The sequence below is a fragment of the Caretta caretta genome, chromosome 1, assembly GCF_965140235.1.
Source record: "Caretta caretta isolate rCarCar2 chromosome 1, rCarCar1.hap1, whole genome shotgun sequence".
In the NCBI taxonomy this organism is placed as follows: Eukaryota; Metazoa; Chordata; order Testudines; family Cheloniidae; genus Caretta; species Caretta caretta.
Genome location: NC_134206.1, coordinates 7117278 through 7136017, shown reverse-complemented (window position 1 = coordinate 7136017; position 18740 = coordinate 7117278). Strand labels below are relative to the sequence as shown.

General features: G+C 46.3%; 1 protein-coding gene across 1 annotated transcript; it reads left to right on the top strand.

Annotated features, from left to right (window-relative positions):
* Positions 1 to 13507: 13507 nt before the first annotated feature.
* Positions 13508 to 14476, top strand: LOC125631339 (olfactory receptor 51G2-like). Its single transcript, XM_048837867.1, has one exon. It carries the CDS (start codon positions 13541 to 13543, stop codon positions 14474 to 14476), a length of 936 nt encoding a protein of 311 aa, XP_048693824.1. The 5' UTR covers positions 13508 to 13540.
* Positions 14477 to 18740: the final 4264 nt, after the last annotated feature.

Genomic DNA, 18740 nt, shown 5'->3' with positions numbered 1-18740 from the left:
GTCTGTGGCTAATGTGGGGATGCTCAGGGGTGACAGTGAGGGGTAGGTAGTGAATTTCTGAGGGAGTGTTGGAGCATCACAGGATCGCTGGGAGTTTCAGCACAGTCACGGGACCAGTGTTTGCCAGCCATTGAGGCTGAATGAGTCTAACTGCCAAACTATGGATCAACGGCCATCGGGCCTCATCTTAGATGGTCTGGCTGGGAGAAAGCAGTCTGAGGGCAAAGGTCAGCTTCACGCATTGACCCTGTAACATGGACATGGCTGAGCCCTGTGGTGACTGGGCCGAGGCTCACACAGGTTTCAGCAAAGGCTGCTTCCACAGGAAAGGGGCAAACAGATGGGACAATGCTCCTTGGCTTCCTAAAAGAATGTAAGTTGGGCTAGTTCTGTTCCTCTATCTCCAGAGCAAAGCCTGTCGAACTTAGCTTGTAGTGATACATGAGATGGATGAATGCAGACATGTGACAACTGCTTGGTACTTAAAAAACATTTTCTCTAATGCTTTGTGCTGTTTGCTAATGAACTTGGTTTTAAGGAGGACTGGTCACAAGCACCCAAAGGGAAGAGACTGTTGCATCCTGTCAGACCTTCTTGGTGATAAGCTTTTAGCATAGATGGGGTGTTGTTCACAGCACAAAGAGTGGGACAATTGTGAGATTCGCCCAAAGACAAGAACGGATCTGGTTTAGTGGGTAGAGAGACCATATATCCTGGTTTTACTGTGACAATCCTGATTCTTTTTGTCCAGTGTCTATCCTTGTTGACTGTCTATCAACATTCAGAGGAGCAACTTGTTCAAATTGAAGCAAAGATAACAATTTAAGGCCAGAAAGAGCCATTACATAATCTAGTCCAGAGGTTCTCACACTTGGGGGGTGAGAAATGTATTCGTGGAGGTGTGTGAGAATCTTTAGGGAAAAAACTTTACTGTGCACATTTTCCCCACAGCAACAAACAAATAGCAAATCTGGTTGCTCCAGACAGATCCAGTCATCAGATGGTGCTGTGGATTTGACTTTAGGTGGCACTGTGCATTTTCACGGATTTCTGTTAAGCTTGAACGGCATTATACAAAGTTTTTGCCATCTGTACGTGGCTTCATTTGCTACGGCACGGTGTGCACATTTCAGTGTAAGCAAGGATCCCAAATGCATTTCTGCTTTTGCTGTTATTCCAATGGATCGTTGGCTCATTCATGCAACAGGAAAAACCCAACCACACTGAATGAAGTGAAGCATCATCACGGCATATATCAGTATATGCATTTGTATGGCTGGGAGTAGTGGAGGGTGGGAAATGGGGACATAAACTCTCACAGACACAAAGAGGAGAGGGAGTGATCAAATAAGTTTGAGAATCATTGATCTAGTCTGACCTCCTGTATATCACAGGCTGCAGAAATACATTCATTTACCTCCATATTGAAATTTTTCCACTGGTTAAGCACCCTTGCTGTTAAAAATGTGTGCCTCATTTCAATTTCCAGCCAAAGGTTCTTGTTATACCTTTCCCAGATAAATTAAAGAGCCCATCAGTAGCTGGTATTTTGTCCCTGAGAAAGTGCTTGTACACTGTCATCAAGTCAGCTCTCAATCTTCCTCAGTTCTACCCACTACACCTCTATTTGTAGAGCCAAGGGTAAGCTCTAAATGACAGAGGAGGAGAAAGACCTGGGTGTATTAGTCAGTCCCATGATGGCTGTGAACCACTGATGTGATGCTGCTGTGAACAAGCAGATGAGATCCTAAAACATCTCGGGAGAGATAGGGAGGTTGTTAATATCCTTATAAGAGGCACTGGTGAGACCTCCTCTGGCAAACTGTGTAAAATTCTGGTCATGCATATTCCAGAAAGAAGAATTCAGGCTGGAACAGATGCAGAGAAGGGCTGCTAGGATGTTCAGGGCAGTGGAGGGTCTGATGTCAAGGAGGCTGAAAGAACTTGGCTAGTTTATCCTAATATAAGGCAGTCTGAGTGGGGTCAGATTGCTGTCTGAATACATCATGGGGAGGGTAAACACCAGGGAAGGAGACGAGGTCCTGAAGCTGAATGACAGTGTTGGGACAAGAACAAATGGGGAGAAACGGTCCAGTAGTAAACTAAGGCTGGAAAGGAGAAGGAGGCTTCTGACCATCCAAGAAGGAAGGTTCTTGAACAGCCTCCCAAGAGGAGCAGTGCGGGGCCGGGCAAACAACCCAGCTCATTTTAAATTGGAGCATACACAGGCTTACATACCGGATGATATCCTTCAGTCACAGTCGCCTCCCATAGCAGGGGACTGGGATCATTGACCTATGTGCCTGTAAGTAGTCTTAATGAGCTCTCCCCTGACATCTGGTGGTGAACTGTCCACTATGACCCTGCTCTGGGCCCTGGCCGATGGATCTGTCCCTCAATAGATTCAGGAGAAAGCATGACTCAGCGTTATCATCTGGAAAAAGAATTGTTCTTGGGCTCCTGTTTAGTGATGTCACAGGAGTTTAATCCCCTGAGTTTCTGGTAATTTCATCATGCTGAGCTGCCAGCTGCCCCCTCTCCAGTCACTAGCCCCAGAGAAGAAGGATGGTTCAGGGGTTAAAGTTCTAGCCTGGGACTCAGAAGAACTGGCTTCAGTTCCAGGCACTTCCACCTACTTCTTCTGTGACCTTGGGCAACTCACTTAGTTCCTCTGTGCCTCAGCTACATGTGGTTTAATGCAGCTCAATGTAGAGGTTTACATCTAGGAAAAAAGCACGCAGGCCATCCTTACTGGATGGGGGACCCAATCTTGGGAAGCAGTAACCCGGAAAAAGACTTGGGGGTCATACTAGATAATCAGCTGAACATGAGCTCCCAGTGCAACACGATAAAGCTAGTGCAATCCAGGATGTACAACCGGGGGAATCTCAAATAGGACCAGAGAGGTTATTGGTTATTCTACCTCTGAATTTGACACTGGTGCGAGCTCTGCAGGAATCCTGTGTCCAATTATGGTGTCTACAGTTCAAGAGGATGTTGATAAACTTGAGAGGGGTCAGAGAAGAGCCACAAGAATGATGAAAGGATTAGAAAACCTGCCTCATAGTGATTGAGATCCATGAGTCTATCTATTTAGCTTAACGAAGAGAAGGTGAAGGGGTGACTTGATCACAGTCTGTAAGTACCTGCATGAGGAACACATGTTTAACAATGGACCCTTCATTCTAGCAGAGACAGTTATAACAGGATCCAATGGCTGGAAGCTGAAGCTAGACACATTCAGACTGGAACTAAGGTGTAATTTTTTTCAACAATGAGGGTAATTAACGATTGGAACAATTTACTAAGGGACTGTGGTAGATTCTCCATCACTGACAATTATTAAATCAAGGCAGGAGGTTGTTTTAACAGCTCTGCTCTAGGAGTTATTGTGGGGCAGGTCTCTGGCCTGTGCTAGGCAGGGGGTCAGACTCAGTGATCACAATGGTGGCTTCTGGCCTTGGGATCTGCCCAGTGGTGTTTAGTAGCATGGACCTGCTATTGTATTCATAAATATGTTACAGATTGTGCAGGGCTTGGACACTTACAATAATTGGGGCCAGAGCTAAGTGCCTTAGAGGGATTTCATCTCTGTGTGCCCCATACGGGTGATTTGGGGCACTGGGTGGAGAACCTGAACTCTTCCCAACACCCCTTGGTGATGAGGCCTGTCATTAGCACAGCTCCCTTTGACGAGGGAGTTCCGGGCCCCTCCTGCAGCTCGGCAGTAAGAGGGGGAATCAGGATGTGCTTTCAGAAAGCGAAGGATCTGGAGAGCGTTTTCTGGCCAAACAGAGCCCTGCTGGGCTGTCCCTCGGTGTTATCCTGACCCCCACCCTCTGCATGAGCACTGAGAGGCACTCTAGTGCTGGAGATAGACCTCACACCCTGCATCCAAAGTTTCATCATCACCAGATTTAGGGGTAGCTGGATCTGGCAGAGAGGGTTGTTTGGATCCAATAGTGAGCGAGCAGCAGGCATTTGGAGCTGGGCTTGGGTCATGCTCCTTTCTGTTAAGAAAATTTAAGGCCTTGCTTACACGGTGTGTGCATGTCTCATGCCTGAGTAAGGGAAGGAGACCCTCTGAGCTGTGACTGAGGTACCCGTGATTCTGCAATCCCTCATTATGTCCGGATGTCTGTAGCATAACCATGTTCCTTACAACTGGGGGCTCAGTAGTCCCATGCAGAGGGAAAATGTTCTCTGCCACTGATGGACTGTGTGACCAGAAATGTCCACTAACCCACACTCAGTACCTTCATTTGTGGGTGCTGCCCTTGAGATACCCCCAGTAGTGCCCACTCTTGGGATTTTATTGGGAGTCTCGCACTGTTTCCTGTCTTTCTTAAAGCCCCAACATCTGGGATCAAGACACTGCACAGGAATCTCAGCTTTCAGTTTTCCTAAGAAAGATTATTTAGGAAAGTGCTTTGCAGAAAAGCTAGAAAACCAGAAGCAAGTGCAACCAATGGCTCAGACACCGCGGGCAAATGAAAACGAACTCCACTTTAGTATATTTTTAAATCTCATTATTTTTAAAGTAACTCATGACTTGGGGGGGGGGGGGGAACGTGACTCATAATTTTTGAATTGGGCTCAGCAGTGCTGGCTACCTACTTCAAGAGATCGGAAGAGCAAGTAGCAAAAGACACAAAAATTAAGAGCAATTTTTTAAAAAGTACGTCAGAAGCCGGAAGCCTGCCAAACAATGAGTGGTGTCAGGTGTTAAAGGCTCACTCAAGGAAGATGAGGCTGCTGCAGAGAGGCTAAATGGATTCTTTGCACTGGTCTTCACTGTAGAGGAAGAGAGAGAGATTCCTACACCTGAGCCATTCTATTTAGGTGATAAATCTGAGGAAATGTCCAACATTGAGGTATCAGTAGAGGAGGTTTTGGAACAAACTGATCAATTAAACAGGAATAAGTCACCAGGACCAGATGGGATTCACCCAGGAATTCTGAAGGAACTCAAATACCAAATTGCAGAGCTACTAACTGTGGTATGTGACCTGTCACTTAAACCAGATGACTGGCAGATAGCTAATGTGATGCTGATTTTTAAACAAGACTCCAGTGGCAAGCAATTCAGACCAGTAAGCCTAATTTCAGTACTAGGCAAATTCATTGACACTATAGTAAAGACAGACACATAGATTAATACACTTTGTTGGGGAAGAATCAATACAGCTTTTCAAAGGGAAATCATCCCTCACCAATCTATTGAAATTCTTTGAGCCGGTCAAACATGTGGTCAATGGTCATCCATGGCATATAGTGTACTTGGACTTTCAGAAAGTCTTTGACAAGGTCCCTCTCCCAAGACTCTTAAGAAAACTGAGGAGTCATGGGAGAAGAAGAAAGGTCCTTTCTTGGATCAGTAACTGGTTACAAGACAGGAAACAAAGGTAGCAGTAAAGGGTGAGTTTTCAGAAAAGAGATCTAAATAATGGTGTCCTCCTCAGGTCTGTACTGGGACCAGTGCTGTTCACATATTCATAAATTATCTAGATCAAGGGGTAAACAGCAAGGCAGCCAAATTTGCAGATGAAACACAATTATTCAATATATTTCAATCCAAAGAAGATTATGAAGAGTGACAAAGGGATCTCACAAAACTGGGTGACTGGGCAACAAAATGACAGATGACATTTAATGTTGATAAATGCCAAGTAACACACGTTGGAAAACATAATCCCAGCTGTACACTCAAAATGATGGGGTCTAAATTGGCTGTTACCACTGAAGAAAGAGATCTTGGAGTCATTGTGGATAGTTCTCTGAAAACACCCACTCAATGTACAGAAGCAGTAAACAGAAAGAAAACAGAATGTTAGGAACCATTAGGAAAGGGATAGATAATGTGGCAAATGGCCAGTCTTACTGTGGCGGGTTCCACACTTCTCCTTGGTGAGGTGGGTCAGGGTGTTGCTCCTTGCCCCTATTCTTGTGTGTTATGCACTCTGCTTGTGCCCCAGTGGGAGAGAGGTGGGAGTGGGGAAAAGATCTGGGTCTGAGCCCCTACCCCTCTCAACCTCTGCAGGTTTCTGACCCTCTTCCCCCCCTTGTGTAGGGTTAACCTCATTCCCTGATGCTGGGGCAGAGCCTCCCTTCCTCCAGTTCTCTGGCCTTCAAATCACAACGCGGGTGCGCGTCTGCGTCCACGTCCACGTCCACGTCCACGTCCACACTCACACTCACACTCACACTCACACTCACACTCACACTCACACTCACACTCACACTCAAGCTCCAGTACTCTCTCCTTCCTCACTCCACCCTCTCTGCCTGAAGTAAGGGACTTTTATTAGGTTCCTGACAGGGCCTTAATTGGCATCAGGTGCTTCAATTAGCCTGTAGTAGCCTTCCCTAGTTTACAAGAAGAAAAGGAGTACTTGTGGCACCTTAGAGACTAACCAATTTATTTGAGCATAAGCTTTCGTGAGCTACAGCTCACTTCATCGGATGCATACTGTGGAAAATACAGAAGATGTTTTTATATACACAAACCATGAAAAAATGGGTGTTTATCACTATAAAAGGTTTTCTCTCCCCCCACCCCACTCTCCTGCTGGTAATAGCTTAACTAAAGTGATCACTGTCCTTACAATGTGTATGATAATCAAGGTGGGCCATTTCCAGCACAAACCCAGGTTTTCTCCCCACCCTTCCCAACAAACCTGTTGGTAATAGCTTATCTAGAGTGATCACTCTCCTTACAATGTGTGTGATAATCAAGGTGGGACATTTCCAGCACAAATCCAGGGTTTAACAAGAACGTCTGAGGAGGGGTTAGGAAAAAACAAGGGGAAATAGGTTACCTTGCATAATGACTTAGCCACTCCCAGTCTCTATTCAAGCCTAAGTTAATTGTATCCAATTTGCAAATGAATTCCGATTCAGCAGTCTCTCGCTGGAGTCTGGTTTTGAAGTTTTTCTGTTGTAATTCGCAACTTTCATGTCTGTAATCGCGTGACCAGAGAGATTGAAGTGTTCTCTGACTGCTTTATGAATGTTATAATTCTTGACATCTGATTTGTGTCCATTTATTCTTTTACATAGAGACTGTCCAGTTTGACCAATGTACATGGCAGAGGGGCATTGCTGGCGCATGATGGCATATATCACATTGGTGGATGTGCAGGTGTGCATGAGCCTCTGATAGTGTGGCTGATGTTATTAGGCCCTGTGATGGTGTCCCCTGGATAGATATGTGGGCACAGTTGGCAACGGGCTTTGTTGCAAGGATAGGTTCCTGGGTTAATGGTTCTGTTGTGTGGTGTGTGGTTGCTGGTGAGTATTTGCTTCAGGTTGGGGGGCTGTCTGTAGGCAAGGGCTGGCCTGTCTCCCAAGATTTGTGAGAGTGATGGGTCATCCTTAAGGATAGGTTGTAGGTCCTTGATAATGTGTTGGAGGGGTTTTAGTGGGGGCTGAAGGTGACGGCTAGAAAAGTTCTGTTATTTTCTTTGTTAGGCCTGCCCTGTAGTAGGTAACTTCTGGGAACTTTTCTGGCTCTATCAATCTGTTTCTTCACTTCCACAGGTGGGTATTGTAGTTGTAAGAATACTTGATAGAGATCTTGTAGGTGTTTGTCTCTGTCTGAGGGGTTGGAGCAAATGCGGTTGTATCGCAGAGCTTGGCTGTAGACAATGGATCATGTGGTGTGGTCAGGGTGAAAGCTGGAGGCATGTAGGTAGAAATAGCGATCAGGTAAGGTACCACACCTTACCTAGCCTAGGGCTTATATAGCTCCCCTTGACCACACTCCTGCTGCTCTGTGGCCCTGCTCACTGTATCACAATAATAAGACATAATTCATGGTATACCCACACCTTAATACTTTGTGCAGTTTTGGTCACCACATTTAAAAAAATAAATTAGTATTGGAAAAAGTACAGAGAAGGGAAACAAAATGTTTAGGGGTCTGGAACAGCTTCCATATGAGGAGAGATTAAAAAGACCGGGACTTTTCTGCTTGGAAAAGAGATGACTGAGGGGAAATATGATAGCATCTATAAAATTATGACTGGTGTGGAGAAAGTAAATAGAGAAGTGTTATTTACCCCTTCAGATAACACAGCAACTAGGAGTCACCCATGAACTTACTGAGAATTCACACAATGCACAGTCAGCCTATGGAACTCATTGCCAGGGGATGTTGTGAAGGCCAAAAGTATAACTGGGTCCAAAGAAGAACTAGTGAAGTTCATGGAGAACTGGTCCATCAATGGCTGTAAGCCAAGATGGTCAGGGATGCGGCCCATGCTCTGGGTGTCTGTAAACATCTGACTGCCAGAAGATGGGAGCAGAGGAGAGAGGTTGGATCACTCAATAATTCCATAGTTTTCTTCATTCCCTCTGAAGCATCTGCACTGCCCACTGTCAGAAGATGGGACTCTGGGCTAAATGGACCATTGGTCTGAATCCATATGGCCATTCTTAAGCTGGGCTGTTGCAGACAAGCCATTTCCAGGGGCTCCCTCTGTTATAGCGGTGTTATAGCCACCCTAGCAAACGTCCACGGTAGAGTGACCATACATCCACTTTTGGCTGGGACAGTCCCTTTTTTAAGCCCTCTCTCAGCTGCCCCTACTTTTTTTGTCAAAAGGAGGCATTTGTCCCATTTTCTCTTCCTGACTTGATCAGTTGGCAAGAGCCAACGAGACTAATGCCCATTTCTGCCACAAAAGCGGGGAAGTGGTGAACAGAGGAATGTTCGGGGGAGGTGAGTGGAGACACCAGCCCTCCTGTATGGGGTGAGGCAAACCTGGGGGGGCAGATTCCAGCCACACATGACAGACTTCTGAGACCTGACGGGGGCCCTATAGGATTCCAATGATGTGCGACAACCTCGCACGGGGTCAGCGGGGAGGGGACTCAGTAAAGCAGCTGGGTGTCTCCTGTTTTCTCTTTGGGAAATATGGACACCCTAAGAGGACACTCTATATGGGAGGCCAATGGGGGATGAGTGCTGTCACCTAGGTACATGGTCCTGTAGCACAAGGGACAGAGGCTCATGGTTTGAGTGAGAGCTGGGCTGGAAAACAGTTTTTTCCCCCTACAAAAAATTTTGACCCAAAATAAATTGTTTCTTTTCCATCCATTTTTGGGGGTGAGTTTTCATAGAAAATGGATCATTTCTCTGAAAGCTCAGCTGCCATGATGCTGCCCAGCTGCAGCTGCCTGGGTCCCCAAGAGAAATTGGAGGCTTTTCATCTGCCTGGTCCTCAGAACATAAAGGAAAATTGCACTACGGAGTCTCTGGCTGCACTCTGGGCATGGAAATGTCTAAACATCTCCACCAGTCTATGGCTGGGGTACTGTGCCCCTCAGCTACTCTGACCAGCCCTCCCATCTCTGTGCAGCCCCCTCCACCCTGTACAACACCTCTTCAGCAGATCCTGTGGGCAGTGGCTACTGTGACAGGTCCTGGCAGCACATCTCTGATGAACCTGTGCTAGCAGGGAGCTGGAGAGGGTCCTAGAGCAGTTGTGGAGGCCCAGAGATTGTGGGTGGGGGGCCTAGCTACCAGTGGATCACTGAGATCTGTGCCTAACTTTGGGGATCCCAGGATCCTGCGTCCCCTTTTCATTCCTCAGGGAGAAGGGACGGGACCTCCCCTCCTGGAACGATCAGAGGGAAATTTCCCTGTCGGGAGCCTTGTGGAATCTCCCGTCTCTGGCCTGCAACCTGGGTTTGTAATTCAGGAAAGGGAGCTGCCGAGGAGAAATCTTGACCTATATTATTATTATTCTATGTTTTAAATTTTATTTCAGCCTGCTCACACCTGTGACAGCCTCATCGTTACCACTCGGCCACCCCCACATAGCCCTGTGACTAATCAGAACCATATGAACAGTGACGACAAGCCCGGATTCCAGGAATAGAGCCTGCAGCAGGGCTGGTGCTGCCGTCCAGTTGGGCAGAACCACCAACATCCCCTGTGATTTGGCCTCCTGCTGTTTGCCATTGGCTGTGATGGGGTTAAAGTTGGTGCACACTAAGCCAAGCAGCTGCCGTTCCCTGATGCCCAAGTGGCCCCCAAGGGAATGTGTGAACATGCTTCATAAAGACAGTTGCCTCCCCATCGGAACAGATACTGCCTGCTGCCCATGTAGTATCCTCTCCAATGACCCCCTTCTCCTTTACAGTGAAGTTCTCTGATGTCAGCTGCTCCCCTTCTAGCAGGAACTGGGTACGTTGGCAGGTTTCACTACCTTTAAAATGCAAAGTGAAGGGAAAAGGCTGCAAGCTGTTTTCATTTGAAGGCAGGCAGGGTTAGGTGGCTTGGGAACCCCTCCCCTACATCTGCCCATGCTCCACACTGGGTTATTAAAGTTGTGCAAAAATCTGACATTCAAAGTGCTCGGGGCCCGACCCTGCCAGGGGCTGAGTGAGAGGAGATACCACGGAATGTCAGCGACTAGTTCCCCACTCGTCTCAGGTTTATCTGCCAACGGGTCCAATATTTCTGTTTTCTGACTGGCTGAGGGCTCCAGCACTTCTGCCCCGTAGACACCCCTCTGAGTTACAGGGCTACTTGCATCTCCGGCCCCTCTCAGGTCTCTGAGTGTCAAGTGTCAGGCCTCCTACCTTGACCACTCATGGGGTGGAATCCCATGATCCTCCCACCCTCAGACTGGGCCCTGGAGTACATCACACTGCGGGTCGACTGTGCTTGCTGAGCAGGTCCGAGTGGTATGCTCCGATCCATGTCTATCCCAATGCCATTCCCGGGTACTACAGACTTTATGAATACAGGACAGAGACTGTCAGAGAAAGCGAGAGCAATAGACTACTTTTGTGTGTGAAATGAGGTTCCATTTCCATGAACACTCCTGCACTTGCCTTTGAAATCCATTTCCTGCAAACCCTCATCGTGCCTGAATAACAGGTGCTGGGGTTACTCTGTACTAGACAGTGACAGCTCAGGGAATGAATATTTTCTATACTGACCCCAAGGCCCGTTACCACTCCGGATACGGGCTACAGACTGACAGAACAGAACCTGAGGAGATCCAGTCAGCTATTAACTCAGGGACAGGGGAGCTACTAGACCTTTATTTGATGACAAGCAACCGCATGAAGGCTGAGATGCTGCAACCTTTTCAGGTTCTGAAGAAATCCAGATGACAGACACTACCTTTTAAGTCCCACTCTGACCCCTGGCAATTGCCCCCTAACCCCCATTGGCGGGCCTGAACTAGAGAAATCATCTTTGAAAGCAGATCAGAGGGGAAATAATGGGTTCACATGCATGTACTAAAGTACGGATGTGTAAATATTATGCCCAAACCTCTGTAATGCAAATATTACAAACCAAACTTTCATGACAGCCATGTATATTGAAAGCCAGCCGCATAGTTGCTGGAATTGCTACAGAAAGGGGCAGTGGTCATTGAATTGCTTAATGTCTTTTGCTTTATAAAGTATTATAGAAGTACTGAAAATACTGATTGCAATAGGTTTGTATTATTAACTCTTTGTTCAGTGAACAGTTGTAAGATACTGTCTTCTGGTAACTGACCAGAAGCTGTTGCTCATAGTTACATTCAGGGTCATGCATCCAACCACTTTGCAAGACTTGTGCAAGACTTTCCAAAAAGTCCTGAGGGAATAGAACCTCTGGTTTGTGTTTCAACAAAGAGTAGAGCTGAGGTGCCAGAAAGGGGAATGGGATAGTGGTTGTATGTAATTTCCGCCCATCAACTTTGACATGAGCATGGCTGAAGTAATTTGCACGCTCACCTGGATATTAGTGGAAACCTAGTGTTTGCACTATTCACCCATTTGTGATGCCAACCCCTCCCCTGCCCAGCTGAAGTAACCATCTGTGTTAGCTTGAAAATTGCCAGATACCCACAGACTGTTGCATGGGGAGAGGATGCAGGTCCTGTGAGGATGAAGAGAAGCTTGTAGGATGATGAAACGCTCTGGATTCAGTCAACGCTGGGTAGGCAACACACTTCAGCTCCTGTTGGAGGGATTCTTGGGGGTTAGAAAAAACAACAAGGAGTCCTTGTGGCACCTTAGAGACTAACAAATTTATTTGGGCATAAGCTTTCGTGGGCTAGAACCCACTTCATCAGATGCATGGAGTGGAAAATACAGGAGCAGATATAAATACATGAAAAGATTGGAGTCACCTTACCAAGTGTGTGGTAAGTCTAATGAGACAATTCAATTAACAACAGGATACCAAGGGAGGAAAAATAACTTTTGTAGTGGTAATGAGAGTGACCCATTTCAAACAGTTGACAAGAAGGTGTGAGTAACAGTAGGGGAAAATTAGTATGGGGGAAATGAGGTTTAGGTTTTGTAATGACCCAACCACTCCCAGTCTTTATTCAGGCCTAATTTGATGGTGTCCAGTTTACAAATTAATTCCAGTTCTGCAGTTTCACATTGGAGTCTGTTTTTGAAGTTTTGTTGTTGAAGAATTGCCACTTTTAAGTCTTTTCTTGAGTGATCAGGGAGATTGAAGTGTTCTCCTATTGGTTTTTGAATGTTAGGATTCCTGATGTCAGATTTGTGTTCATTTACACTTTTGCGTAGAGACTGTCCGGTTTGGCCAATGTACATGGCAGAGGGGATTGCTGGCACATGATGGCATATATCCTATTGGTAGATGTGCAGGTGAATGAGCCCCTGATGGTGGGGGTGATCAGCGGGAGCATTTGATAAGGGAAACTTAATATAGCCCAGTTCTGATCGAATTTACACATGTAAATCTGGAGTGATGCTATTGAAATCAGTTATTGAATTTAGAACCTGGCCCCAAGAATTTATGCCATGTGCTGAAAAGAGACAGTAGCATAATTTGAGCTCTTAGGGGTGGAGAAAAAAAGTATATATATGAGGCAATGAAGCACGTTTATAAATAGCTTCAATGCAGGGCAGATAAATGCAATGACCATTTTCACCATGCACTTGCCATGTGTTTACACGCATGTCATGATACAATGGGCCACACTCAGAACTGCAGGGCCAGAAAGCGTGTCTGTGGGAATGTCACAATTGTAAAATCACACAGTGCTCAAATAGGCTGCCGAACTCCCAGCCACAAGATATCAATGGGACAAGAGCTTAGCAGGATTGAAAAAGTGACTGGATATTTGGATGGGGAACCAGAAAATCCAAATACAGTATTTAAAAAAAAAACTCTTGGAAGGGCTCTAAACCTTTCTGATTTATACCACAAAATATGTCTAACTAGTGGGTGTCAGGCAGAAACTTTTCCAGGGAGCAGGTAATTCATAGCAGTCTATTGCAGGGCTTCTTCCACCTTCCGCGGAAGCATCTGGAACTGGCCATTGGATACTGAGCTAAATGGACTGCAGGTCTGATCCAGTCTGGCAGTGCCTATCTTCCTATCGGTGGTGTAAATCCAAGCCTATGTTTTTGCTGATTTTCTTTGAGCTCATGGGCATCTCTAGACTTGTGCTGAGAGCAGAAAGATGTCTAGCTAAATATAATCTAGTCTCCTGTTCTTTTTCCTTTCAGAAGGGAAAGCTCAAAACTCCTGAGAACTGCCTAGTCCATTATGTCAGTTGTCAATGACACCAAATTCATATCTGCAGTGTTCCTTCTCACTGGGATACCTGGGCAGGAAGACGTCCATCTCTGGATCTCTATCCTCTTCTGCTTAATGTATGTCATTTTGATAGTAGGAAATTCGGTCATTCTGTTCATTATAAAAACAGATCCAAGCCTCCATGAGCCCATGTACATTTTCCTTTCCATGTTGGCCGTCACAGACCTTGGCTTATCAATATCCACCATGCCAACGATACTGGGTGTATACTTGTTTAAGTACAGGGAGATCAGCCTGGATGCCTGTTTTGCCCAGCTGTTCTTCATCCATTCGTTTCAATTCACTGAATCCTCCATACTCTTGCTGATGGCCTTTGACCGCTTTGTCGCAATCCGTGACCCGCTGAGATATGCTTCCACCTTAACCCTGCTAAGAACAGCCATGATGGGACTGGTGTTTGTACTAAGAGGAGTGGCCGTAGTATTCCCATTCCCCTTTCTCCTGAAACGGTTCCAATACTGTAGAGACAATGTCCTCTCCCATTCCTACTGCCTGCACCAGGATGTCATGAAGATGGCTTGTTTGGATATCACAGTCAACAACATCTATGGCTTGTCTGTTACACTCTTAACTGTAGGGTTGGACTCGCTGTTCATCCTCCTTTCTTATGTGATGATCCTCAAAACAGTGCTGAGCATCGCATCCCACACGGAGTGCCTCAGGGCCCTGAACACCTGCGTCTCCCACCTCTGTGCTGTTCTGCTCTTCTACACACCAGAGATTGGCCTGACTGTGATACACAGATTTGGGAAGAACTCGCCTCCCTTGCTTCAGATTCTCCTAGGGTACATCTCCCTGCTGGTCCCACCACTGATGAACCCAATTGTGTACAGCGTGAAAAGCAAGCACCTCCGTGCAAGGATAATCAGGGCGTTCATGAAGTGAAGGGTCAGTTCACCACCCAGCTCCAGCGCTGTGCCACCAGAGATGAAAAACACAGGCCATGGACACAGCCACCTATTCCATCCTGGATCCTCTTCCTCCGAGGTCCCTCCCTCTGCTCCGTCTCTTCTCCTCAAACCCCACCCCGTGCTCCTCCTCTTTACCTGAGGCATCAGCCCCTCTCCTGGCTGAAATCCAGGGCCAGGCCATGATGAGAGCTGCCTAGTGAATCATAGACACTTTGAGGAGCCTCCACTTTTTACCACCCTCTGGATGTAGAACCCAGGGAAGATGGAGAGTCTGAGAATCCCCACAGCAGCCTGGGGTCCCAGGGCCACTTTTACTATGGCTGGACCCTGGCCTGGCTGGGGGTGGAGCCTGGGGGGAAGTGGAGAAGCAGGGGGCTGGACCTCAGGAGAAAAGTAGGAGCAGGGGATGCCGTAAATCTTAACAAGGAGGATGGTGGGAGGTTTCCTGAGTAAAGGAGGAGGATGGGGCTCAAGGGACAGAGAACCTGTGTTTTGGACAAGACTGAATTAGTGTGACCCCATAAAGGGGGCTCTTAAGTATTCAGAATGAGCGTAAGTCATTGCTGTTGTTGGGGACACTGGGGCATGGCCACTAGGTAACTCGAGGGGATGAAAGACCATGAGTGTCGATGAAGCCCCCTCGCACTAGGCCCAGGTGTCTTTGGCCCCCTCTCCCGCCTGGAGGCACTTGCAGCAGCTCTGCGTACTAGGCCCAAGTGTCCTGGGCCCCCCACCTGGAGGCACACACACAGCAGTTATGCTGAGAATCTGCAACAATATGCTGCAGAGTCAGACTGCCTGAAACTAAGCAAGGCCAAACAGGGCAAATATGGGAGAACAATGCTGAATAAAGTAGCTTTATGTATAGTTTAACAAATGATACAGAGAACCAGGGAACTAGCTGGGAACTGGATTGGCTGGCTATATGGATACTTGGGGCAGCTTGCTATTGGATAAGTATGCTGGGAAAAAGGATGTATAAAAGCCTGTGTAACTTCCTGCTCTGTGTACAGGATTTGAGATTCAAATCTCCCTGTACCTATTTGAAGCTTCAAATAAACTTTTCTGCTTCTCCACCCCGTTGTGATTATTGGGTGTAGCACACCAGGTAACGAACCACTCAAGCTGTTGTTCAGCCTCTCGGCACTGGGTGCCGGCAACACTATGACCTTAGAAGGAAGGGTAGGGTGTGTGCAGGGATACCTCAGGCCACGAGGGGCACTCTGGGGTGTCCCCAAGCCACAGGGATGTGGCCAGAGTGGACAGTGCTCTTGGTAGCCATTATCATCGGGCAGAGGTCAGCCGAGCCCCCAGGCTGCTCTAAACTCCACTGATGCAGGCGGGAGCAAGCCAGAGAATCAAACCCCTGTAACTGGCTGCTTGCCATCCCTGCTTTCTGCTGCACTGGGGGGAGCAAAGGCTGCTTCTACAAGAAAGGGGCAAACAGACGGGAAGATGCTCTCAGGGACACAGGGAAACTAGGCTGGGTCCCAAGAGCTCACTGGCATCCCAAAAGAATGTTCTGTTCCTCTATCTCCAGTGCAAAGCCTGTCTAATGTAGCTTGTAGTGAGATGTGAGATAGATGAGTGTAGAGGTGTGACAGCTGCCTGGTATTTTCAAACCATTTTCTCTAATGCTTTGTGCTGTTTGCCAATAAATCTACTAGTTTTAAAGAGACTTTAGGAGGCTGGGAATGACTGTATAGCTCTGGACACAAGCACCCGAAGGGAAGAGGCTGAGGTGTCCTGTCAGACCTGCTTGGTGATAAGCTTTTAGCATAGAAGAAGTGTTGTTCTTAGTTCGAAGAGTGGGACAATTTTGAGACTCCCCCCAAGACAGGAAAGGACCTGGTTAAGAGGGTAAAGAGACCATATGTCCCTGTTTTACTGTGACAATCCAGATTCTTCTTGGCAAGCATCTATCCTTGTTGAGTGCCTGTCAGCATTCAAAGTAGCAACTTGTTCAAGTTGCATCGAAGATAACGACCCACTCAAGACAACGATTCACAGAGCCATAGAATTTAAGGCCAGAAGGAGCCATTAGATCATCTAGTCCAGAAGTTCTCAAACTGGGGGCTGGTCCGCCTTGGGGGTTTGGAATGTATTTGGAGAGGGAGGCTGTATACAGTGAGGGTGGGGTTTGATGAGAAGAGACGGAGCTTGATGCAATAATACAATTATTGATGAAACTGCATCAAGTTCTGGGGTCCCCATTTCAAAAAGGATGTTGTAAAATTGGAGATGGTGCAGAAAAAAAAACACATTAATGATTGGAGACTGGAGAAGATGCCTGACAGAGAAAGTTTTAAAGAGCTTCATCTATTTATCTCATCAATCAATCAAGCAGAGACTTCCCTAGGGAGAAAACAGTGGGTGACTAAAATGTAGCATTAATTATCAGAATTTTTTTAAAAACATTAGAAGCACTAAGCCTGCCAAACAATCAGTGGGGCTACTGGAAGATCCAGGGGTTAAAGGAGCAATCAAGGAAGATGAGGCTGTTGCAGAGAGGCTAAATGAATTCTTTGCATTGGTCTTCACTACAGAGGATGTGAGGGAGAGTCCCACACCTGAGCCATTCTTTTTAGGAGACAAATATGGGGAACTGTCCCAGATTGAAGTGTCAATAGAGGAGGTTTTGATGCTGTACCCCATATTCATCATATTGGTATGATTATGAAATGGTGATGAGATAATTATGATGCATCTGGTACAAGATATGTTTTGTGAGGTGTCACTGGAAAAGTTATGATTTGCTGAATATGATTATAGTATTTGTGTTCATGTATCATTTTTGTACCTCAAGTTATGAATATTGACTGTGTATCTGTGTCATAAATATAAAGGGAAGGGTAAATCCCTTTAAAATCCCTCCTGGCCAGAGGAAAAATCCTCTCACCTGTAAAGGGTTAAGAAGCTAAAGGTAACCTTGCTGGCACCTGACCAAAATGACCAATGAGGAGACAAGATACTTTCAAAAGCTGGGAGGAGGGAGAAAAAACAAAGGGTCTGTGTCTGTCTGTATGATGCTTTTGCCGGGGACAGAACAGGAATGGAGTCTTAGAACTTTTAGTAAGTAATCTAGCTAGGTATGTGTTGGATTATGATTCTTTAAATGGCTGAAAAAAGAGCTGTGCTGAATAGAATGGCTATTCTTGTCTGTGTGTCTTTTTTGTAACTTAAGGTTTTGCCTAGAGGGATTCTCTGTGTTTTGAATCTAATTACCCGGTAAAGTATCTACCATCCTGATTTCACAGAGGTGATTCCTTTACTTCTATGAAAAGTCTTCTTGTAAGAAAACTGAATGCTTTTTCATTGTTCTAAGATCCAAGGGTTTGGGTCTGTGGTCAGCTATGCAAATTGGTGAGGATTTTTACCAAACCTTCCCCAGGAAGTGGGGTGCAAGGGGTGGGAGGATTTTGGGGGGAAAGACTTGTCCAAACTACATTTCCCAGTAAACCCACATAAAGTTTGGTGGTGGGAGTGTAAATCCAAGGGCAAAGGGTAAAATTAATTTGTACCTTGGGGAAGTTTTAACCTAAGCTGGTGAAAGTAAGCTTAGGAGGTTTTCATGCAGGTCCCCACATCTGTACCCTAGAGTTCAGAGTGGGGAAGGAACCTTGACAATCTGTATTTCAAATGTGTTTACTCTGGGTAACAGCCTCAACCAGCCTTTCAGTTACAACAGTGAAGAAGCTGGACAGGGCTGATGGCTCATCAACAAAGACAATAGACCATGGAAGAGCTTAGCCTTCCTGTGTATGTTTCAGCCAGCCTATCAGTAATGCCTGCTATGACTCAGCAGGGCAGGCAAAGGCAGGGGATAAGACCACATGACACTGAACTCCATATCGGTACCTGTATTTTTTTCACAAACTGGGCTGGGGACTTGTCTTGAAACAAAGGGTTTCTGCCATATGGAAAAACTGTATAATGTGGGGAGAGACATCATCTCTTGGCCTCATTCCCCACACAAGAGAATTCCTGGAAACACCTTAGGAACAAAGACTGAACTCGGGGAAGAGCTGCCAGGCTAAAGGGATTTCTAGCCTGTGTGTGAAAACTTGGTGGATGGCTTGTATCATCAGTCAGGGTGAAGAATTGCTAATTCATACCCAGTCTGTCTCGTGTGGTAGCCTTGGTTTGTAGTTTTGTTTATTTGCTATGTAATCTGCTTTGATCTTTTTGCTTTCACTTATAATCACATAAAACCTATCTTTCCGTAGTTAATAAACTTG

Coding starts and splice junctions, on each gene's coding strand:
- LOC125631339 (XM_048837867.1), top strand. CDS start 13,541: ATGTCAGTTGTCAATGACACCAAATTCATATCTGCAGTGTTCCTTCTC.